The following is a 24,673-nucleotide window of genomic DNA, read 5'->3' as shown; positions in this document are numbered from 1 at the left end:
TGGTGGGCGTGGCTTGGCTGGTGGCGTGGTTTATGCAGCAGAGTGATGGTTAATTTGCATATTACCATTTTATTAGAGAGGATTGTTATTCATCTTTAGAAACAACTTATAGAAGACACAATGGTGTGCTATATTTCAGGATGTAACCTGGGTTCCAATCTACTCTGGAATGCATCTGGAGATTTTCATTAATTGAAATAGGTGGCACTTAAGAAGGCCTCTGAGATCTGCCTTTTCGCCCTCGTCTGCTGCACAAGTTCTTTGGTTACTAGTACAAACCTAATTCCAAAATAAATTCATCTTGTCAGGTCTGGAATAGATTTCTCAGATGCTCCAAATTAAACAATATTTCTAATCCAGAAATAACTGCAGAGAGACTGTGGCTTAAAACTAAAAGGAAACCTGTAAAGATACTTAAAAGGGAGTAGAATATAAGATTGGATTTACCTTGGATACTTAGTAAATGCAGATTCCTGGGTTCCCCTCTAGAACTACTCAAACAAAATTTCTCAGGGCAGGGACCATAAACATGCATTTTAGTACTTTCTAGGCAATTCTTATACACAAAAAGTTTAAGGATCTGGATTCTGATTGATAAATGTACCAAGCACATCTCCTAAAGGGACATTTATCTTTAAGAACACATTTTAGCCCTGCTCAGTGTTTCTCAATGGTTAGAACATTGGCCCAAGGACCAAAGGGTCACAGGTTCAATTTCCAATCAAGGGCATGTACATGGGTTGCAGGTTCGATCCCTGCCCCAATGAGGGCATGTGTGGGAGGCAACCAATCTATGTGTCTCTCTCACTTCAATGTTTATCTTCCTCTGCCTCCCTGTCCCCTTCTCCTCTCTCTAAAAAAGCAATGAGGAAAAAAATCCTCAGGTGAGGATTAACAAACAAGCAAAAAAAGCCCAGCCAGCTTGGCTCAGCGGTTGAATGCCGACCTATGAACGAGGTCACAGTTCCATTCCTGGTTAGAGCACATGCCTAGGTTGTGGGCTCAATCTGTCAATGATTCTCAGTCATCAGTGATGTTTCTATCTCTCTCTCTCCCTCTCCCTTACTCTCTGAAATCAATAAAAATATCCTATATAATAAAAGCCTAATATACAAATTAACCAAACAGTGGAACAACCGGTTGCTATGACTCACAATGACCACCAGGGGGCAGACGCTCAATGCAGGAGCTGCCCCCAGCCCACAGGCACCAGGCCAGCCAACATGGGTGCCAGCAGGGGGCCCCCCGATTGCCCCACTGGTCGCCCTGCAGAGGGAGGTGACTGGCAGCAGTGTGGGGTGGTCAGCGTGCGGCACCAAGGGAGGCGACCAGCAGTGGTGGTGGGGGGCCAGGCTGGCAAGTGGGCAGCACCAGGCTAGCCAAGGTGGGTGCCAGTGGGGACCCTGATTGCCCCACCGGTCGCCCCACAGATTGTCCCTGATCGCTGGCCAGGCCTAGGGACCCTACCCGGACACGAATTTCGTGCACTGGGCCTTTAGTATATTAATAAAAAACAAAAACACACATTTTAAAAGTTCATAAAAATGAGTAGCTATACATTTTTACAGAAATACTTAAAAAATACACCATGTTTCAGAATATGGACTACCTGGGCAGATTATTCTGGTGTTGAGCACAGGGAGGTTTTCTTTGCTGGCTGCCACAGTTGGGCCAGGGCCGGAGTCAGTCTGGGAACGACTTGCCCGACCATCTGGAGACCGAGGTGCAGTTTTAACTGTTGGCAAAAGGTCCAGATTAAAAAGAAGAAATGATAAAGTTATAGAAATAAGGAAGCCCCTATAAGTTCACAACATAAGATAATTTAACATATGTTTCAATCAATCCGTAGAACTGAAAATATTACACTGTGCTTATCTATTTTACCACTTTATTTTCATTTTCTTGAGATTTACTATATGGAGAAACTTTATCTTGATCTCTCTCATTTTAAATAGATTTTAAATAGGTGGAGATAATTAGAAAAGAGATGCCTACCATAATTAAAGGTCAGTAATACTCACAATTTGAATGTGATCATCCTATATGTAAAGTTAAAAATAATTCTGAAACCTGATAATTTTTTAAAATAAAACAAACATATGGGTTATGTATGTTATCAATGCAACCCTTTTTTCATAAATGTTGGATGAACGGTCAAATTTAATTAATGTAATTCCCAGAGCTAATATGTTAACCATGAGTTAACATTTTCTTCTACAAATGAAAGAGAAAATACTTTCTTTTTTTCAAATGATAGCAATATACTTTTCCTGTACTTCTCAATTAGTTATTTATTTAAAAGAAAAATTTGCCCCAAACAGTCCCATCATGTTTTGTAAAAGCTCAATACATTTTAAAAATTGTTCCAAAAGAGAATTACTCTCAAAATTAACAACAAAAATAGAAATTTAATTAAACCTAAACTGGAGAATTTTAATGGAGAGCACATATATCTTTAACTAATTTAGGAGCTATTGGCAGGTGTTTAAAAAAACAGTAATCCTCTAACTCAATTTAAAAATACTCTAAAACTTAATTACCTTTAGACTTCCTAAGACTAATTACAAACTAATTATATTAATCTTACACTCCCTTCTCTGTTCAAAAACAGTCCAGTTGCACTAAAGAAAAGTAACAGAACAGATACTCTTTTTTTTTTGACAGATGGAAGCTCTGGGGCTAATTTCTAATAAAAACAACCTTTTGATATTCATCTCTGATAAAAAGCAGAGAGCATCCTGGTGGCTAAGACTGATGTTCCATTGCAAGTAAATAAATTAATGTTTCATGGTTCTTAAATGTCTCATTAATCATATTAATATACTGTATTTTGCACATCTCAGACATATGATTCATTACACAAAATAATGGTAATGCAATGAGTGTACTTCAAAAAATAATGATTATTTAACGCAGAAACACTTTTATTGCTGATTCTGACTAAATTGGATTACTTGCCAACAAATAAGATAAAATACTGCATCGTTAAAGATGCATATAATCTGTCTACTTCAGTATCAATATCTATAGTTCCATATCTGTATTTCTTAGTTTCCTTTGCCAATTACAATGGAAATGTGAAGTTCATGTGTGCTGGAATACACATACAGGAAGTCTGAAAAGGCTAAGGTTGTAGAATATGCCAGAGATGTAAGGTCTATACGGTCTCATTTTGAAGCCTCTTATAGAGTTTTAAATACAATTAAGGAATAGCCTTTCAAAGTGAATGTAATTAGTAGCAGTGGCAGTAGTAGCAATAATAATAATGACAATGACAACAAACACTCATATAAACAGCAACTATATATGAGTCACTATTCCAGACACTTTGTGTATTAACTTATTTAAACCTTTGCAACAAGTAGGTTTGTTATGAAGCAGGTACATTATCATCCCCATTTACAGATGAGAAAGCCACAGAATAGTAATCTGCTCAAGTTCATATGTAATGAAAGTAAAAATGTAATGATTGTAAACAGCTCTAATATAAGTGTTGACTTTACATTAGTACTATGGAAATATTTTCATACTATCTTCTCAACATTTTAATTTCTTTGTTTTAGTCTAGTACATTATTTTTTCCCTTATACAATATAAGTATAAATCCATCCTCAATCCAAACTTAAAATGTAGAGGAATCATAAATATTCTTTAAGCAACTACATATTAATTTATTGGCAAAATTAATTTCAGTAGGGAAAGGGTTGTAACTAGATATCTTATTATTGTTTAAGCTTAATTTAGTAACAATTATCAACCATCTATTTGCTGACCAATGAAACTCAAGGAATTGATGAATTATTTAAATGCCAAATTTTATGAATATGGGGCCTGCAATTTTCATATAATTCTCAAAGGAATGTGGCTTCAAATAGGTTAAAATCTGGTGATTTAGTTTTTTTGCTTCTTCTCTCTTTTTTCAGGAAAATTAAGATATTTAAGCATGTTTGGTCCTACAATCTTTAGTTTACTATAATAATCTCTACATTATATGATAAAAAGTGAGAGAACTTAGTCTAAATAATGTTACCTTTATTATTTTAGTATTCATGAATGGCTAAGCTTTAAATTTTGAAAAGCCTTGTTGAAAACAAAATACAAATAGTTTATTTCAAACTGATAATCCTTTTGAAAACTACATTTTATTTAATTGAAAAATAATTTTCTTAGTTTCCTTACCAGTTAATGACTCTTTTGCATCATCATCTTTAGATTCTTCTTTAGATTCATCTGTTTCTGTACTATCATAATCGAATGATTGATTAACTGGCTCACAGGGGTGAACTGTCTGGTCATCTATAACTTTAAGTAATAAGAAGATAAACATGTTGAAACAAGAAAAAAATAAAATCAATATATGCTTAGGGAAGGAAAATTGAAACATAAACCAAAAGAAATTCCATAGTCACAAATAAACACTAATTGACAATAAACTTGGGGGTAATGTCTATAAATGCTAGAGATTATGAAATTAAATTGTCAAAATTACATTTTTATTAGAAGAAAAAAATAAAATGTAAGAAATTTAGAGAATGAAATACAAGTCCAATTACAAGTTACAACCTGTTAGTCTACTATGGAAGTTCTAAGATTATACATATTATATTAACACTAGAGGCCTGGTGCACGAAATTCTGCATGGGCAGGGTCCCTAGGCCTGGCCGGCGATCAGGGCCGATCAGGGCCTTCAGGCTGCCAGCCAGGGCCTCCCTTCCTCGGCTGCTGGCCAGAGCCTTCCTTCATTCCATGCTGCCCCCTGGTGGTGAGCGCACATCAAAGCGAGGAATAGAACTCCCAGTCTCCTGGTCAAACTCCCGCAGGGACACTTTGCATATTAGCTTTTTATATATATAGATAAAAATTAAAGTATAGGCAGAACATTTATAAACTCTTAAAAAAGCAACCTAAACAGTTAGAAATATTTTTAAAGTAGTATACAAGTTTGACTTTTGTTTAGAATTAAAAGATTCCAATTAAGTAAAAAATATTTTAAATCTTAGAATATTATTTAAAGTAATTTTTAATTTTTATTTCTATGATTCCAGTATACTTTGTTTCTGAGGTTTTATTAAGTAGCATTACTATGTTGATCCCTACTACTGAAACAATAATTAGAACTATTTACTAGTATAAATTTCACTTTAATGATTTTATCTTTTACCTTGTCTTAAAAAAAAACAAAACAAAACAAACCACCAAAAGTATTTTTTGTGTGTGTCCAGTCTGACCAATATGAACATCTCATTGTGCTTGCTAGGAGAACGTTGCTAACGTCTTCAAAAGCCCATTTTGTTAATATGTGTACCTTTGCCGGCTTCTTCAATGACTTGCCTCACTGCTTTCTTTAAACTATTTGCCCGCAACATTATTTCCTTTGGTTTCACTGCTTTCTGGGAGGAAGGTTTTGTAGTGTCATCCAAGAGCTGTTCTTTGCTTTCACACAAGGACTCTTCACTCGAAGATTCCACCGTATCTTCTTCTACAAGGACAGGGCTGATGCCTGGGAGAACGGGCGCAGCCTGGGAATCGGTACGCAAAGCCTGGAGCAGTTGTTCAAGCTTCTCATTGAGGACTGAGCACTAAGAAAAGAAGGAAAAGAATGTCGTAATGAATCTCCATTTACAAGAGATAAAAAATGATAATTTAAATGAATGGTTTCTGATTTTAAAGGAAACATGCAGGATACTGATGTTTACCATTAGTTGCTATTATACAGTATACTTTAGACAGCCACTGGATTAAATAATTTATAATTTTAAAAAACAGCATACTTCTTATTTAAATTTATTTATTTATACTTTCAGATCAATTCAGACTCCACTTAATGGGTAAAAATCTTTACAATCTTTGTATAGCTATTTTCCCTCAAAAAAACAAACAAACCACTTTACTGTAAGATAACACATTACACAAAAATTTAAACATACAAAATTTGCCATACAGTACACAAACTATCATATTAACACTTTAACTTCTGCTGAGTCTTTTTTTTTTTTAAATACATTTTATTGATTTTTTACAGAGAGGAAGAGAGAGGGATAGAGTGCTAGAAACATCGATCAGCTGCCTCCTGCACACCCCCCACCAGGGACGTGCCCACAACCAAGGCACATGCCCCTGACCGGAATCGAACCCGGGACCCTTGAGTCCGCAGGCCGACGCTCTATCCACTGAGCCAAACCGGTTTCGGCAACTTCTGCTGAGTCTTGATAAGCTCACCTTCAAAGCTTTGGTTTGCAAAGGAGTGAACGGTGCCTGAGGAATTATTGGCTCAAAGAAAGAGCAAAAAGGAAAATGCACCGGCACTGGCCCCTGTTTCTTTCTACTTTGCTTGAGTTACTAAGGGGAATTGAGGACTGAATTTCCAGTGATTTCCTTCTCCATTTATTTGTCCTTGATAACAGGCAAGACAAAGTTACAGCAGAAAGAGTTAAAAGAAAGTGTCAGTCAGGAGGGTTTCTTTTTCTGAAGCTCTCCACAGGGTAGAGAAACACAAGAGAAAGAGATTGGGAACTTCAACTGTATGTTTATTTCTATTTTCTTTTCCTTCCTCTCAAATAAACCCCCACCTACAACATGAATCTGGGGGAGATCACTTTTTGCAAGGCCAAGAGCGCCACGCCTTTTTTAAAAATGCCGTCATGAATGCGTGAAAGCAGACAGTAGCTTTTAAGGTTCAGTAAACGACTCTTAGTTTAGCCTCAGAAAGCTTTCAAAGGGGGGAAAAATCTATAAAGATAAAGGCAAAAAACAGAACCCTGGAAGGTATAGAGGTCTGTAAAGTCTAGGGAATCTGAGGAACTGCGCTGGGAGGCACCCGTCTGGCCAGAGTCTGCCTGGAAATGGCAAGCCATTCCTCTCTCCACCGAACCTCGGCCTCCTAGCATGCGCCCAGTGACCTGACTACTGTGCTTTCCTCCCTCGCCATGCCGGTCAGCGAACAGGGAGGTGCGTTATAAAATTCAGTTTGTCGGATGGCAGTTTTCCTACATCTTAAGGGGTAACCATAAAATAGAACGTTTTAAACAGTTATAACTGATTCAAAAGGAACTTTTCTCGTGATTTATGTTTTGGCAAGAAAACCACTTAATCAATTTAGCTGTAAAACAAGTTCAATGTTAACACTGTCAGTAAAAACCTTTCATGCCCTGATTGTGTCCTTACTTTGTTGGCCACGGCATCAGCTACAACAGCATTTTCCAACGTTTTGTCATATGCCTTCTCTACTTTGGCAACGAAGTCCTTTACAGTTTCACATAGTATCCTTTGAAGAAAAGAAATTGTGCAATTCCGTAAACTCAGTAGGCTGATTTTCCCCATTTATAAATATATTAAAAATAAGCACAACTAAGCAAACTTCAAAATACTGGAATCATTTGTATTAAACCCATAATTCTATCTACGGTTTTACACGTCCTAGATAAGTTCAAGACATTCTAAGTGAGAAATGGATACATTAATAAACCTTGCTCTACATACTTTAAATAAAAGCAATTTTAAGGTAATAACAAACCTTTGTCAAATATTCAAATTATATCTTGATAAGAGTATTTTCCAATCCCATTTAAAAAAGCATTATCTCCTAAGCATTATATAATTTCATAACAGGACTTGCAGACTTGATTGAACAAGAATAAATTTGTCACTTATGTTGTCACTGTCACTATACTAGTCATCCTAGTGGTATCTTGATAATACATTGTTCCTGAAGAGAAAAGCGATTATGTGTTATGCTAGAGATTAAGCATTAGGACACTGTTATAGATTTTACAAATCTTAAAGAGATGTATCACCCAAACGCAATACCTGAACCATGTTTAAGATTTTGACTTGAACAAATCAAATGTTTTAAAACAAACAAACAAATAAAACCTTTTGAGATAACTGGGTAAAATGGACTGAGTAACAGAATTATTTTTTAAAAAGATTATTAAATACATATTCTGCAAGTGGAATACAATAATTTCTGGGATTTTCCTAGAGAGACTGTAGCAAAAAGAAAGTGGGGCTCTGGCTGGTATTCGCAATGGTTAGATCATCAGCCCACGTACCAAAGGGTCTTGGTTCCCAATCAAGGGCATGTACCTGGGTTGCAGGTTCTGTCCCTGGCTCTGGTCAGGGAGGTGCAGGAGGCAACCAATCGATGTGTCTCTCTCTCATTGATATTTATCTGTTTCTCTCTCTCTCTCTCTCTCAAAATCAATGAAAAATGAGGAGTATATGACAAAACGTTGATAAATACTGAAGCAGAGTGACAAGTACAGTGGGAAATCATTACACCAGTCTTTCTACTTTTATGTATGTTTGAAAATGTCCATAACAAAAAGTAAATAAAAAAATGCTGTATTCTGGGTATAATGTTATTACATTTTGTCTTCTCTTTTCTGTCCTGAATCTCTTTAAAATTTTAATCTGGGGTTGTAAAGACAGGCTAGCCAGGTAAGCCTAGAAGTATAGGTGAGCGATGAGAGGGGACCAGGGTTGGAATAGAATCTGCTTAAAGGCAAATGAACTAGTCGGAAAGCTAACACTAATGCTGAGAGCACAGCCTAGACAAGGAGCTAGGTCAAGGTAAAAAGAATCCAAATGAAATTGGGGAAAACATGAGGTGATGATTTAATAATTTAACACAGCACTCTAGGTTATAAACTCTATTTACTTTATTGCTCAACTTAGTTCTCCTAACAGCTCCATGAGGGAGGGAGGATAGGCATTCTTTCCATTCTTGAACCTGATAAGCAGACATAGGTCACAAAGCTGGCAAATGGCTGAGTCTCAACTAGGGCCTCGGATTTACTCCTACAGTACTTAGTGCAACACTGTGACTTACTCCAGCGGTTTTCAAGCTGTTTTGCAAAAATATTTAAAAGATTCCACAAATACTTGATTCAAATTTATTTGGAAATAAGGAATAACATTTTTAATGCTCAAATAATCATTACAGATATTAGAGACAAGTATGTTAACTTTTATTTCAAAATTCACTAGTTTTGTGCAAATCTTGGACTAAAGCATCTTCTATTTTTATTTAATTGAAGGCAATTTCTTTATACCTAAACAAAATAAAATACAGAAATGACTTAAAACTGCATTAAATATAAAATCCTGTCATCTATAACAATATTAGTTAATTTTTCTCATAAATGACTAATAGTCATAAATTATAATGAAATGTGTTTTCTATATTATAATAATCATAAATACTTCTTTAAATAGGAACTTAGCATAATTAAATTCTAAACACTTACTGTACCTTTTTGACAAAATAAATCTTTCAAATTAAGCCTTAAAAAATACCCTTTAAAAATTCTCCACCATAAATGTTAAATGATTTTTTAAATGGAAATTTGGCTTATCTAATTCTATAAGCTACTACAAAGATATCTTTTGGAAAACAAGTCACAAAGAAATAATGTCAGTGGGAAGAACCAGCTTTCCTTTCATTTTCACCATATAACTATTTCATGACCTCACTCTGTAACTCACTTAGCAGATGATATGACTACTGCATGTTCATCAGAATTAAGGATTTTTGTAAGATGATCTGCAACTGAATCTTCATAAATTGTCATCTGAAAAAAATAGAAAAAACTATATTGTGTTATTGTTGCTGGCAATTATATTACTTGGTTATTACTGCTTTAAAAATGGGACCATTCGTGGCACATGTGACACAGGGCAATGGCTACAATGAATATATAATAATTAGTCATTCCACAAAATAGATAAATATTTCCTTTCTGTGAAAGGGTGTTAGTTTCTGGAATTCTTTAATTTATACTCATAGAAAAATCCATAAAAAATCTTTAAAACATTTTTTAAGTGTGAAAATACAAATAATTCATATAATTGAGTACAAAAATGCCAGATAATCTAACAAGCATGGGTCAAAGACTAAAAATTTTAAGAGGAAGATATCCAAATGGTCCATAAACAGATGAAAAGGGGTTCAACCTTATCAGCCATCAGGCAAATGTAAAGTAAATCCACAAGGTGATACCACCATATATCTGTCAGAATAGATAAAATGAAAACAACAACAACCAGAAAATAAATGTCAAGCATTGGCAAGAGCAATAGAACACTCATACACTACTGGTAGGAGAGCAAATTGATCCACACACTCTACTGAACTGTTGGGTAGTATCGATTGAAGTTGAACATATGCATAACATGGTAGGACGCAGCAAACTTCAACATACATGCCCAAAAGAAATGCAGATGTGAGTTCAGCAAAAGACATATACTAGGATGCTCACAGCAATATTCACTCACTGGCAGAATGGGTAACATTTGTAGTATATTCGTGCAATGAAAAACTATAGGGCAATGAGAATGAATGATTTATAAACTAAGCCATAATATAGGTGACTCTCACAGACAAAATGTTGAGTGAAAGAATTCAGAAACAAAGGAGTAGATACAAATGATTCTACTTTATAAAGTACAAAAACAGACAAAACTAATCTATGCCGTTAGAAGTCAGGATAGTGGTTATTGGGGTGGGAGGTGGGAGTGGTGAATAAAAGGGGGCATGAGGGGACTCATGTGGTGCTGTTAATGCTGCCTTGTGATCTGGGTGTTAATTATGTGGGTTCATTTAGTTTGTGGAAACTAGCCAAGGTCTGCATTTATGATATGTACTTTTTTGTATGTATAACTCAATAAAGCTTTTTTTTAAAAATGCTGAATACACTGTCATACAAGCATGTAAATAAATATTTCTCTCAAATCTTGAAATAACCAAATGCCAATAGAATCCTATGTCCTCTTTTCTATTTGACTCAAACTTTAATATTCTGTTGAAAGAACACATCTTCCTAATATATGAAAATGTGCACAATATTTACAGTTTCATATTAAGAGTCTTCCATCAAGTTTTTGCCTCAAATATATTCCATGTCACATGGCTCAAAAATTTCTCTTATAAGCCATCTGTTCTCTTCAGCCCGGCCTCTCTGCTCTCTGGCCTGACTCGAATGTCCTTTCATTGCTACCCACCGATCAGCCTCAATTCATTCAGGCTCAAATGAAAATTCAATGACCCACTCCCCCCATAAAGCCTTCCTGAGTTGCCTCTTCCCAAAGGGACCTCATTCACGATTAACATTCAATTCCACCAGTGGCTAATTAGTATGATGTCACTCTTTTAAATTTCTACCTTTTTTCAAAGGCAGACTACGTTTGGAAAAAAAATTTACATGAAAGAAAGTTGGGGAAAAGTTTCACACAATATTATATTGACTCACAAATCCACTTTATTGCTTTCCGGGTCTAAACATTAAAAAAACTGCATCTTTACAGTTAAGATCAGAAATATGAAAATACATCTATCCAAAAGGAAAGAAAGAAAATATTTTTTCAAAAAGATTACTTTTATTTCATTTCCCTACAGGATAGATTGTCATAAAGCTTAAAGAAGGTAGAAAAAAAAGTATTATAAACTATCATTAATTCCATTTGAATTTACAATAAAAAAAATTCAAGTTTTTGTCCATTAAATATAAACAAAGGCAAAGAATACAATCTCCTCCAGAGAAAATGAAATAAAACCTCTATGTCCGAGGATAAAATCATTGATATCACTTGCTAACCTATTATGTAGTCATTTAGCAGTCACAAAGGTAAGGTGATAATAATAGTTAACATTCTTATTGTGTAACAGGCACTGTGATTAAGCATTTTGTATTTATTTATCCCAATAGGTGTCCTGTTTCACAGCCAAGGAATGTGAGGCTCAGGTGAATTGAGTCTGCCCTTTGAGTGTGTCACTCATGGATGTGGTAGAGCTGTAATCTGGTGTGGTCTGAAGCTGTACGCCAGTTGCATTGGTTCTGGGGTCTCCTAGTAGGTGCAAAGTCAGCTACTGCCTGTGCCCTGGCTGGGGCCACCCAGCACAAGCTACAGAGCAATCTGCAGAAGGCTGCTATTTTTGTTGGGCTTAGAAGTGCCCAGGAGAGGCCAAGCTGTTAATCTTGGCAAGCTGCTGCTAGTGTCAGGCCTGGGGCCACTTATCGAGGTATGGGAACACTGAGTCCAGCTTCTGTTTGTTTGAGAGATTTTAGTAAAGTCTGAAGCCTGAGCCAGGACAGGCCATTCATATAAAAACTAAACTGCAAAGAGTTTGAATGGGGCTGCAAATTGGGTGGGGCATGGTCTCAGGGAATCTTCAGGGTGGGGCAGACAACGTGGTCTGGGTTGACGGAGACTCAGATACGGCTCCTGCCAGTCAGCTCTGTGGGGGGGGAGGACCCAGCACTTTTGTCTGGGAGAAAGCTGCTCCTGAGTTCTTGCACTGTTGCAAGGCAATTTAGTTCCTCTCCATATGTCCCTGGATCCTGTAAACCTGCTGCCTCAATGCTATAGCTCAGAGGGAGTGAATTAGAATAAGTCCATGGGCAGGCCCTTTAAGAGGAACTGCCTGGGACTCTAGCAGCCTTAGGGTCCTGGTGTGGGGCTGGTACTCCTTGCTCCACACGGGATATTCCTCCCAATTAAAAACATACCATACATGGGTGTCAGACTAGCCCATTCCGTGCCTCTGTACCTCCTACCAGTCTCAATGTGGCTTCTTTTTGAATCTCTACTTGTAGGACTTCCATTCAGCTAGATTTCAGGCGGTTCTATATTTTAGTTGTAATTCTGATGTGGTTGTGGGAGGATCCAAGTACCAGCATTTACCTACACTGCCATCTTGGTTCCTCCCTCTAAATTTTCAAAATTTTTATAAGCAGTTTTTGCTTATAAAGTTTCTTAAAATTCAATTAGCTTCCTTAAGGAAGAGCTCCATGTTTCTAGTTTTCATTCCTTTCCTTAGTTTTAACAAGATCATAATTTTCTTAATGACAAAACAAAGATTTCAACTGTAAAATAAACAGATGAATTTTCCTCGAGGGGAAAATAAGCTATCATAGATCAAATGGTCTTAGTGAGTCAGAGAATAATCCTTTAAAAACTTGGTATTGTTTTAAGTCTCCAGGGCTTTGAGTTTTAATCAGAATGCCGAATATTTAAGAATGTCTAAGAACTGTATTATTAATGGTCCATAGCAGGGATGGAATAAAGCGCACTGTTTTTCTTCCTTTGTTTTATCTTGATCAACAGGCTTAACCCGTAGACCTGTTCTGATGCACCCTCAACCAAGGTATATAGTACTGTAGCCATGAGTGCTGGTGTGTTTGGAAATTGTTTAGGGGAGCTGGGCTAACCCTATTGATCACACAGGTGTTCATGGCTGAAGCAGAAATACACAGGTGTTCATGGCTGAAGCAGAAAAGTATTTCTGCTTCAGCCATGAACACCTTTGTAAAGCATTGTAAAAACCAATAGGAACCTGTCATCATCTGGCCTTCCCTGGAACCCTGTTGGTCAGAGGAAGCAGGCATGTGAAATGTTCGGGGAGAACTATTAGGGGTGTTTTCACACACTCATTATCTCATTTAATCTTCACAACATGGTAGTCTCACTCTACAGATGAAGTCACAGAGGCCCATGAAGGTGAATGATATGGCTAAATTCACACTCTCAGTGTGGGTGTTCATGGAAGGTCTCTAACCTAGACCATAAGGATTCCATCCTCTTGGGAGAGGACTATAAGAAGACAATGAGACCAGATCCCAAACAATTAAACATAAAAGTAAGTAAACATGCTACTGTATCTTATAAGCTTTCTTATTTGTTTAAGATATTCACCCCCATTTTCATATAATAAATAGGTAAAGGGTTAAAAATCTTACATAAAATTCTTCAGGTGCTTCTGGAGGTCCTGGAAGTAGAGAAGCCTTTGGTGGCAATTTGAGTTCATAGGTCATTATACTCCACCTGATGGGAGAAAAATCTTTGGTCTAAAATTCCTTTAAAATTTAATAAACTGGCTATGTCTCACTTCATATACAAAAACATGCACATATATGAACTATGGTTTATTTTAAAACAACCAAATGTGATTGAATATAAACTGCTCTTGAAAAATAAAATAAAACAACCAAATATGGAAAAAGAGATGAAATTTTGGTAATTTCACAAAATGTTGAATTCATAAGTTATGATTTTCATATCCTATCAATTCTCTGTGTATTCATGACTTCCAAACATTTTAAGGCCACGACCCAAAGTAAGAAATGCGCATGTCTAATAATCCCCCTTCTTTACCAGATGCAATGCATTCTGACTTTTCTGTTCTTGTCTGTTTCACTTTTAAAATAATGCTCAAGGGCATGTACCTTGGTTGCGGGCACATCCCCAGTAGGGGGTGTGCAGGAGGCAGCTGATCGATGTTTCTCTCTCATCGATGTTTCTAACTCTCTATCCCTCTCTCTTCCTCTCTGTAAAAAAATCAATAAAATATATTTAAAAAAAAAAAAATAATGCTCACTGTAATTTAATAACTAGATTATACAACTTACTAATGGATCACAACCCAAAGTTCTAAAATACGATCCTAGATTAAATAAATGCACTCTACCTATAAAAAATAAAGCATTCTCCAGGTCACAACCAGTCATGCCAAGTCAGCTTATACATACATGAAATGAAAATCAACTAATTATCCCTTCTTGAAAATATTAATAGAAATAATTGAAGCAAATTTATTTCAATTAGCTGTAAATACTAATTTCAAACCAAACATTGAATCATTGGTATTAAAGAAAAGCAATCAATTTCAGTCATGTATCTAAAATAATAATTTCAAAATTTGGGAAAAATGATTGTGTATGTTGTCAATAACAGGATGTGAAATAAAGATTTTACAAAGACACACAGCATAATAAAAGCAGTACCATAATACATAAATTTTAAGAAAAGCATTTCACAGCTGAAACCAGTGACAGAACCTACAGGAAAATTCCAAGATTGGCATCAGTATTTACTAGTAAACAGAGCCTAGTGCATCATTCAGACTAATAAGACTAAGTCTGCATAAAAATCCAAATTCCCAGATAATCCCTTAAAAGACATTTGTTATATGTTAGGATGTACAAACTGAATAGTTACTTATAGGTACTATTCAACTTGATATGAGTTATACTATAAAGAAATATATATTTGAGTACAAAAAGCCATTCCATCCATCCATCCATGCAAGAGATAGTCAACATTTCAAAGTGACAGACAGTATTCCAGGGGCTAGAAATACAATAGTGAGTAAGACTTCCCTAAAGCGTACATTCTAATGCAGAAAAGATATTAATACAAGCAACACATAACACAATCAAACCTTATAGATATCTAAATAGGGAGAACCACAATTGGAAACGTGAGAGTCAAGTTCCCTAGAACTGGAAATACTTCTCTGGTCAAAGGACAATTAAAGAAATTGGAAAGACATTCACCCAAATATCTAAAATTCCTTGTACCTTCCATACTGCACCTCCTTACTTGGTAGGAAATCAAGGAACAGGGGCTGAAGAAACAGGAGAAAGTGGCAGTACAAATCAGTAAAGCACGCATGTTGGTACTAGCTAAGCAGAGTTAGAGGCCAGAAGGCAAGGACCCGTCTGGTGCAAATGTGCATTAAAGAGGACGGAGCGCACTGCTGAGGAAAGACCTGGGAACTAGAGTCTGGATTTTAGGTTAGACAATTCTACCACTTATTAGCTATGTGACACTGATAAGATAAATACCTCTTGAGTCTTTCATACTTGTAAGATGGAGATTATAATATAGCTATCTTTAGGTGTGCAGTGATGATTAAATGAGATGACACTCTATCTAGTAAAGCAACCAGAAGTACCAGGTAGATAGCCTGGTCTGTGTGGCTCAGTGGTTGAACGTCAAGCCAGGAATCAAGAGGCCACGGGTTCTATTCCCAGTCAGGACACATGCCCTGGTTGCGGGCTTGACCCCCTGTGGGGAGTGTGCAGGAGGCAGCTTATTGAAGATGTTTCTCTCTCATTGATGTTTCTCTCTCTATCCCTCTCACTTCCTCTCTCTCTAAAAAAAAAATCAGTAATATATATATATATATATATATATATGTATATATATATTAAAAAGAAGTGCCAGGCAGACAAAAATATGTCATTCTTATTTTCAGTGTCTCCACAAACCTGTTTTCATCTTTGTAAGAAAGTCACAATAATGCTTATTAGCTATCCCACATGTTGTTTTGAGGATTAGGTCAATTAATATATATGAAAAAGTTTAGATAATTTGGAATATTATTAAACAGCAATATTTTCACCTGGTCCTTATAAACAGTATTCTTAAGGTAGTAATGAAAAGTCAGGAACATCTTCTTCACCATATATTTGGCCCCTTTACCCATATGGTGACAGAAGATGATTTGACTTTGGGTGGTGGGCTCACAATGCAATATACAGATCATGTATCACAGAAATGTACACTTGAAACCTATACGATCTTATCATCCAATGTCACCCCAATAAACTTTAAAAAATTAAATCCATTAGAAAATATATTTTTTTAAAAGCCAGGAACAAAATGTTCTTATGTTTCTAATAATGGTCTTTTTTAGGTTCAAAATCTAATATGGCCCTGGTCAGTGTCGCTCAGTGGTTAGTGTGTCAGCCCGAGCACAGAAGGGTCATGGGTTTGATTCCCCGTCAAGGGCACATACCTGGGTTGCAGGTTTGTGCTGGTCAGGGTGTGTGTGGGAGGCAACCAATTGATGTGTCTCTCTCACATCCATGCCTCTGTCTCTTTCTTTCTCTCATCCCCTCCCTCCCTTATATTCTCTAAGAAAAAAAAAAAAATCAATAGAAAAATATCCTCAGGTGAGGATTAACAGCGACAACAAAAATCTAAAAGGTTTTTTAATCCCCTTTTATTTTTATTTATTTATTTCTTCTTATGTTTTTGCAGGTCAGTATCAAGGAATTTCACCATGGGGACACTATTTCTCTGCTGACCACATGGAGAAGTTAATTTTTAAAACAAGGGAAAAGCATACAGAGTAGGATGAAACGAGAGTGTGGTATTTCAATTTGCAACAATAAGCTCTTTAAAATACCCTGTGTGATCGTAGAATTGGGTAGCTGTCTGAGAAATCACCTCCAGGCTCCTATAAAGACTGGAGGTTAACTCCACTTTCTGCACCCACACTCCTGGGGGTATCCCTCTCACCTTGTAAGTTATATAAATGTCTAGCCACTATGTCGTACACTTTAACTAATGTAAAATTGAATGTCAACTGTAAATTTAATGAAAGAATTTTTCTAAAAGGAGTGTTTGGGATAAATAGAAATAAATGCTCTACAGCCCAGCTCTCTTTTTAAATATTCTGTCAGCAGAAGAATTAACCATTTTAACATTACCTTATGACAGGCAAGGTTACAATTAATTAGGTTATAGCTCATTTGAGAGCAATTACATTTTAGATGGGTGGCTCTCTGATGATTTTGTTACTTTCCAGAAGAGTTCCACAGATGGCTAATCCTATCAAAGCTGTTTTGATTCATTATAAACTCAATTTTATAACAGTATTTTGACATTTGTATTCTTTTAAAAAAATTTAAATTCTTTATTGTTTAAAGTACTACATATGTCTCCTTTTCCCCCCATTGGCCTCTCCCCGGCCGTTCTCACCCCCCAGCACATGCCCTCACTCCCTACTAGCTGTGTCCATGGGTTATGCTTATATGCATGCATACAAGTCCTTTGGTTGATCTCTTACACCCCCTCGCCTGCCTTCATATTTTGACATTTGTCTTCTTATGGGGGTGGAGAGGTTACTGCTCACTGAGTCCTGTTGTTCCCTATACCTAAATTCTAAAACCTCCTCCCTAGGGCTCAGGGTACACACACTGTGATTTCTTCTTTACACGTGGAGCATTTCGAGAGAAAGCAGAGAGGAGATGTGACCAAGGGGACCATAAAGGGTGATAGTTCTTCCAGATGCAACTCTCCTCTTACTACTTCCCTGTCTTTGGGAAAGGATTCTCTCTTTTAGTATTTAGTTCTTTGTTGGTTTAATTCATTCTTCATAAGTATCGTTAAGAAAAGATATTCTAACAAATCCCAAGTTTATAGATCTTTTTCAGCTTTAATGAAAACACAAGATGATACTCATCGAAAGTCCCCCTCCCCAAATTGACCATTTAAAGCTTTCTTCTGACCTGAACAGCAATTAAAAGTAGTTAGTATCAACAGAGCCTTCTATCTCTAAAATAACGGGCTCATTAGACTAGTGTTCTCAGTTTTTGCTACAATTCACTCACTCAAAAAATATATTGATTGTCTACTCTCTGCTGGGCTCTGTTCTAGACCTCAGGGGTGGGAGCGTGGACAGGACCAGGAAGTCTCTGCCCTCAAGGGGCCTACAGTCAGTAAAATTTAAGTTCTCAAAAAAAAAAAAATGATTTCAGTATGCTAGTTTCAAACTAGATTTAGGAGAGAATTCACTTTTACCTGTCCAGCATTTTGGTACTGGCTCGTTCCAGCTTCTCTAGTATCTGGGGAAGTTGAGTGTCATCATCGTATGAACCACCCCAGCCGAGAACCCGGGCCAGGTCATTTCCGGTACCCAAAGGCAGCACTCCAAGCTGACACTAGAAGAAAGCACAACACAAAGACCTCAGACAAGGGGAGAGATGGGTCTATGACAGTTCTACACTCCTCTGGTCAGCCAGTTAGTATACATTCATGTTAGCTAGCAATGAAAAGAATTAGTACTTGCCTGTTTATTCAAGTTGAGCTTATCAATTTCTGACAAAACCCAACCTACACTTCCATCTCCTCCACAAACAAGAATCCGGAAATTGTCAAACTTCTGGAATAATCTTAAACTGAAAGTAAAAAGTGTTTTATTTTAATATAAATAAATAAAAAATTCACTTTCCCTAATTCTGTGTTATTCTGTGTTCATGTTCAGATTAAATATAAGAACTCTTACATATTAATTATACTATAAAGTTAATTTAAGTACAATCTTAACTCAATAAGACCTCTTAGTCCTAAAGAGGAAAGGGGATTATAAGTAGAAATGGAAGTAAAATTAGAAGGAAAGGGAAGGAAGAAATAAGAAAACAAAAAAGAAGCAGAACCCAGGAAAGAGAATGAAAGATAAGTGATACAAGATGGTAAAAGTAGTGATTTTTCTCTTCCCATTACAAGGCTGTTACTTCCTGAAGCATAGCAGGTTCTAAACCAGGGGTGGGGCGTCTAGGGCACTGTTGCTATTGAGTGGCAGTTCCTAAAGAAATCCCAAACCTTGACAATGCGTCATTTTTTGTACTCCCTTTGGTTGTTCTCCACCTCTTCTCCTAGTCTCAGGTCCATCTTTTTACTCCTATCTCCCTTCCTTTTGACATGCCCCACCTCCTGAGTGTACCTTTGCATACCTCAAATATTGTGGGAAATCTAAAAAATATGTTACAAAGATAACCTCAAGAAGTTTAACAAAGGGAGTTCCCTGGGTGGGAATAGTGAATGTCAAGAATATAAGATATAAGAACGATAAAGGATTATAAAACAAATGTACTAGAAAGGAGACAGAGCTAACCAGCAATGGGAGAGACAAAGGTGAGAAGAGAGGCCAGATGCGGAAATGCCAGGGAAGCGAGGGATGTCCACGTAGGGAAGGAAGGAGTTGAGTACACATGAAAAAGACCAACACCAGTGACCAGAGGGCCTGAACTTAGCAAGAAAAAGGTCATGGAAATAAAAAGGAACAAAAGTGAAAAGAGGCACAAGAAAAGACTAAGGAGAGAAATATGGGAGACAGAAAAATCTGAAAATCTCCATTTCTACTTTTATGTTCACGCGTCAAGGTGACGGTGGAACCCTGGAGAAAAGCAGAGTTGGCGTAAGTAAATCAGAGAGAACGCTGGGCTCTGGTTCCATTGATATAATATCAGTTCTCCATCAAAAATCATACATGTACTAAAAATGTACTGAAAGTGCCTCAAGGCATATTTTCCTTCACTGAAAATATTATTTAATATTTTTTCAGATTTTATGTTAAATGACATTCCAGACAGCAGAAACAATGAAGAAAAGCCATTTCTTTGCCATTTGTTTGGAGTGAGTCTGAAATCCTGGAGGAACTACCTAGAGACCCATGATAGTAACCATGCTTTAGTTAAACAACTGATTATATTACATACAAATCAATACAAGTCTTCCATGCAAATCATTTTCTAAAGTTAGTCTGTATTTCTATATATTCACGTTTAACTTTCTTAGAGCTCAGCACACTCTGAGTGCTTGATTGATGTAAGATATGGTCTAAAACACTTTCTAAACAAATTTTGGAATTTGTATCACACAAGGAAGTTATATCAATAGAGGTTGTGTTAAATTTATAATTAGAATTTTTAAAAAGGGAGGAGTGAGAAGATCAACACAGAGACATCTAGATGAGTCTACAATTTTCATGAACTGAAAAGCCAGACACATTTCATGCTCAGTGCTATATTTCATTTAAAAGAGACTTATCGATAATCAATTACCCCAAATAAGGACCTCCATTCATTAAATCAAACACCTGAGCTGGATTTAGTAACTGTTTAAATCGTCGAAGGAACTTGACTCCCTGATTATCTCCACTCTTGGAGTTGACAAAAACCAGTAAAGGACTAACACAGAATGAAAACGTTGCTCTACAGAAACCTGTAAAAAAACACAGGACAAGATCAATATGCACAGCTTCCTCTCTTAAACTAACAAAAATCCAGAGAAAAGAAGAGAAAGTCATAAAAATAAAGAACCAGCTTCATTACTTTAAAAATAAGTTATAAATTAGCCCCCCAAATGGAGATTGGTTTATTATTTACATATTAAAAATATATTGAGAGAGGAGTTATCTCTTACAATATCTCTATAATGAAAAGTCATAAACAAATGGTAAAAGTATTAATCAGAGATCATCTGAGATATAGAACCTGCCTTAACAACAATTATAAGGAAAATCAATCAGTTATGTACTTGTATTTAGTATTATAAAGTACTAAAGGCCTGGTGCATAAAATTTGTGCACTCGGGTGGTGGTGGGGGGGGTCCCTCAGCCTGGCCTGCACCCTCTTGCAGTCTGGGAACACTCAGAGGATGTCCGACTGCCGTGGAGGCAGGAGAGGCTCCTGCCACCACCGCTGTGCTCGTCAGCCATGAGCCTGGCTTCTGCCTGAGCGGTGCTCCCCTGTGGGATCGCACTGACCACCAGGGGGCAGCTCCTGCGTTGAGCGTCTGTCCCCTGGTGGTCAGTGCACATCATAGCAACTGGTCAACCAGTCGACTGTCTGTCCCTGGTGGTCACTGCACGTCATAGCAAGCAGTTGAGTGGCCTTAGTATATCATTACCATATTACGCTTTGATTGGATGTACGGACAACCGGACAACTGGATCCTTAGCATATTAGGCTTTTATTATATAAGATTTTAACTGCTCATTGATGAGGCCTGAACACAAATAATTTAAAGTTTATAATAAAAAACAGAACATTGATATATCAGGGCTTGTGGAGGGAGGGCTTTAATACCATAGGTTGTAAAAAAGTCTTATCTTTTGAGACCTGTATCCCTGTATCTATAAGATCTATTGACATAATTTATATGTAAGTTTGAAAATCATAATGCACTTTATCAATGCAAAACATTAGTAGTATATGATAAAAGCCTTTTATAATACAGTTTGCTTGGAAAGTTATTAATATGCTATTCCAAAACCAGTGTTGCAAACACATTCCTCAGCACTTACAACTAAGTTGTAAGATTTTGAAAAAAGTGAATAAATTTATAGTAATATAAATTCCTGCAATGAAATGATAAGAAAACAGATTTCTAAACAAGAGATATGCTAATGGGCAGTTTCAATATAGAGGAAAAAACACACATAAAAAATTAAAATTTTTGAATTACATTTCAGAACAGAATAATGATCTTATTTGCTGAAATGTAAAATCTATAAGTCTTATACACAGAAATTTCACCAATGTGTTAATAGCTATGTAAAATTTTAATTTTAAAATGTTCTTTTAAAAATTAAATGTACTGTTCAGCAATTTAAATAGAATTAGTATATAAAAACTGATAAGGATAACAGTTATAATTCTATTTTTTTCTAGGAAAATAAATGTACATATCAACTTTCAATATACCGAAAATATACATACTCACACCACTGCTACATACCATCAGAATCAGTGCTGTTTAGTGCAATTGGAGGAATGATAGACACTTTACATTGGCCAAGTGGACATATAGGATGGTATAAGTCTTTGCAGGCAGTGTGTACCTAATAACAAACAAATGAATTTTTAAGAATGACAAAAACAAATCAATGTTTAGTTATAAATTATAGCTAAGGAACTGATACTTTGAGGATCAACTACAGCACAAAATGTTCAGTAATTCATAAATTTAATGGCATGATATTTATGCTTCTAAGGAATGGGCTAATCTTTTTAGAGATGGGAATTTGATTTTGTCTGGGTAGCATATTTTCATGATTGTCTCAGGCAAGTAGTATACACTGAATGGCCAGATTATTATGATCTCTAAATACATAATAATCTGGCCACTCAGTGTATATCCTATATAATAAGAGGCTAATATGCAAATTGTCCCCTCGACCACGAGTTCGATCAGCAGGCAGGCCGGCCAACCGCCCAGGTCCCCTCCCCTTGGCCAGGCTGGCCAGACCCCACCCATGCACAAATTCATGCACTGGGCCTCACGCACGCACACACACACACACACACACACACACACACACACACACACTGAGTGGCCAGATTATTATGTGTTCAGAGATCATAATAATCTGGCCACTCAGTGTATAGTCAATGAATGCTTGTGAAGGCAAGGAGAGGGCCAGAAAAGGAAAGAAATGCAAGGAAGGGAAGGCAAGAGAGAGGAAGGAGAGAAATGAACCAGTATACATCAGTATCATTGTCCATTAAAAAACTGATGACATCTACCTTATAAAATTCTTATAAGAAAGCCACCAAATTTTGATTGACATACAAATCGTAATTTTGCATCCTAGCTGGTTTGGCTCAGTGGATAGAGCGTTGACCTGCGGACTTAAGGGTCCTAGGTTCAATTCTGGTCAAGGGCACATGCCCGGGTTGTGGGCTCGATCCCCAGTAGGGGATGTGCACTGATGATCCTCTCTCATCATTGATGTTTTTCCTCTTTCCCTCTCTCTTCCTCTCTGAAATCAATAAAAAATATATTTTAAAAAACAAACATAATTTTGCTACAATCCTATGTATGTTCTCTGACAGATGCTGAGTTCAGTAGGCCACGTGTTGAACTCAGCATTTAATTAAATATTTTAAAACTTTCTTCCATGTCAAGAAAGAGGAAAGAAACACGCCCAACATAACGCGGCATCAGTGGGACGTGCATCTGGGCTGGACTGTGTGAGGACTGGGCCTCTGCACTGCAGTCAGGGCAGGAACTCAGCGGGTGGCGAGGGGGCTAAAGATAACAGGGCGAGGAGGTAATAATAGCTGTGAGTGCTTATCTTAGCACTGGGTGACACTGTCCAACTATGGCAGCGATTGCCTTGCATTCGGGCTGATTTGTTTTGTTTTGAGTCTTGGAAGTCAGCTCTCCCACTACCCGCAAGAGGGTGGAAAAAAACATTGCTTTTCATAAGTATGGTGTAGATCAGCAAATGTAAGAGAAGTGAGAGTGACATGTTGATTTCATAATGAGATTGATTTCATAGGCCACAGAGGAAAATAAGTCCTATAATACTTTAGTCAGGCCTAATAGGTAATCTGTGTTTCCTTTTCCTTTATTTACTAGAAGCCCGGTGCACAACATTCATGCACTGGGGGAGGGAGGGCCGTCCCTCAGCCCCGCCTGCGCCCTCTTGCAGTCCGGGACCCCTCAGGGGATGCCTGCTCCCCAGAGGGCCTAAGCCAGCAGGGGGACATCCCCCGAGGGGTCATTAGCGCTGCTGTGGAGGCAAGAGAGGCTCCCGCCACTGCCGCTGCACTTGCCAGCCGTGACCCCGGCTTCTGGGGGAGCGTCGCTCAGCTAGAAGCTGGGCTCGCTGCTCCTTAGCGTTGCCTCAGAGGCAGGAGAGGTTCCCGCCACCACCGCTGCGCTCACCAGCCGTGAGCCTGGCTTCTGGCTGAGCAGTGCTCTCCTGGTGGGAGTGCACTGACCACCAGGAGGCAGCTCCTGCTTTGAGCGTCTGACCCCTGGTGGCCAGTGTGTGTCATAGCGACTGGTTGTTCTGCCATTCAGTCAACTGCATATTAGCCTTTTATTATATAGGATTATAATCCTCACCTGAGGAGTGAGGATATTTTTTCCATTGATTTTAGAGAGAGTAAAAGGAAGGAGAAGGAGAAGGGGGTGGGGGGAGAGAGAGAGAAGAGAGAGAAACATCGATGCGGATGTGACAGACACATCGACTGGTTGCCTTCCAACAGCCCTGGTCGCAGGGATGGGACCTGTAACCCAAGAATGTGCCCTTGACCTGGAATCGAACCCAAGAACCTCGGGTGTGCAGGCCTTAACCACTGGGCAATGCCAGCCAGAACTCCTTATCATTTTTAATTTGAACATGATTCTCTTTGTCCTCCTGCTTTTGTTACTCTTCACCAGTTACCTCTATTTTATTTCTCACCCAAGGATATGTTTGTTGATTTTAGAGAGAGGAGGAGAGAGATGGGGGGGGAGGGGGAGAGACACACATTGATGTGAGAAACATTGATCAGTTGCCTCCTGTATGTGCCCCAAACAGGAATAGAAC

The 24,673-nt window shown here is 37.5% G+C and overlaps 1 protein-coding gene across 5 annotated transcripts in view; it reads right to left on the bottom strand.

Moving 5' to 3' along the window:
- Positions 1-24,673, bottom strand: part of DGKH (diacylglycerol kinase eta) — a 213,284-nt gene that overhangs the window by 47,379 nt on the left and 141,232 nt on the right. For all 5 annotated transcript variants that reach the window (XM_079778514.1, XM_079778512.1, XM_079778516.1 and 2 more), the window contains exons 9-18: positions 22,090-22,192; positions 20,412-20,571; positions 18,638-18,746; positions 18,370-18,509; positions 13,737-13,821; positions 9,487-9,572; positions 7,165-7,264; positions 5,306-5,579; positions 4,180-4,302; positions 1,610-1,735 (exon numbers count right to left, since the gene is read on the bottom strand). In XM_079778514.1, coding sequence (XP_079634640.1) covers positions 1,610-1,735; positions 4,180-4,302; positions 5,306-5,579; positions 7,165-7,264; positions 9,487-9,572; positions 13,737-13,821; positions 18,370-18,509; positions 18,638-18,746; positions 20,412-20,571; positions 22,090-22,192 — 1,306 coding nt within the window. The remainder of the gene's footprint in view (positions 1-1,609; positions 1,736-4,179; positions 4,303-5,305; positions 5,580-7,164; positions 7,265-9,486; positions 9,573-13,736; positions 13,822-18,369; positions 18,510-18,637; positions 18,747-20,411; positions 20,572-22,089; positions 22,193-24,673) is intronic.

This window comes from Cnephaeus nilssonii, assembly GCF_951640355.1.
Source record: "Cnephaeus nilssonii genome assembly, chromosome: 8".
In the NCBI taxonomy this organism is placed as follows: domain Eukaryota; kingdom Metazoa; phylum Chordata; class Mammalia; order Chiroptera; family Vespertilionidae; genus Cnephaeus; species Cnephaeus nilssonii.
The sequence above is the reverse complement of the archived record's forward strand: the minus strand, read 5'-3'. Positions and strand labels throughout refer to the sequence as shown.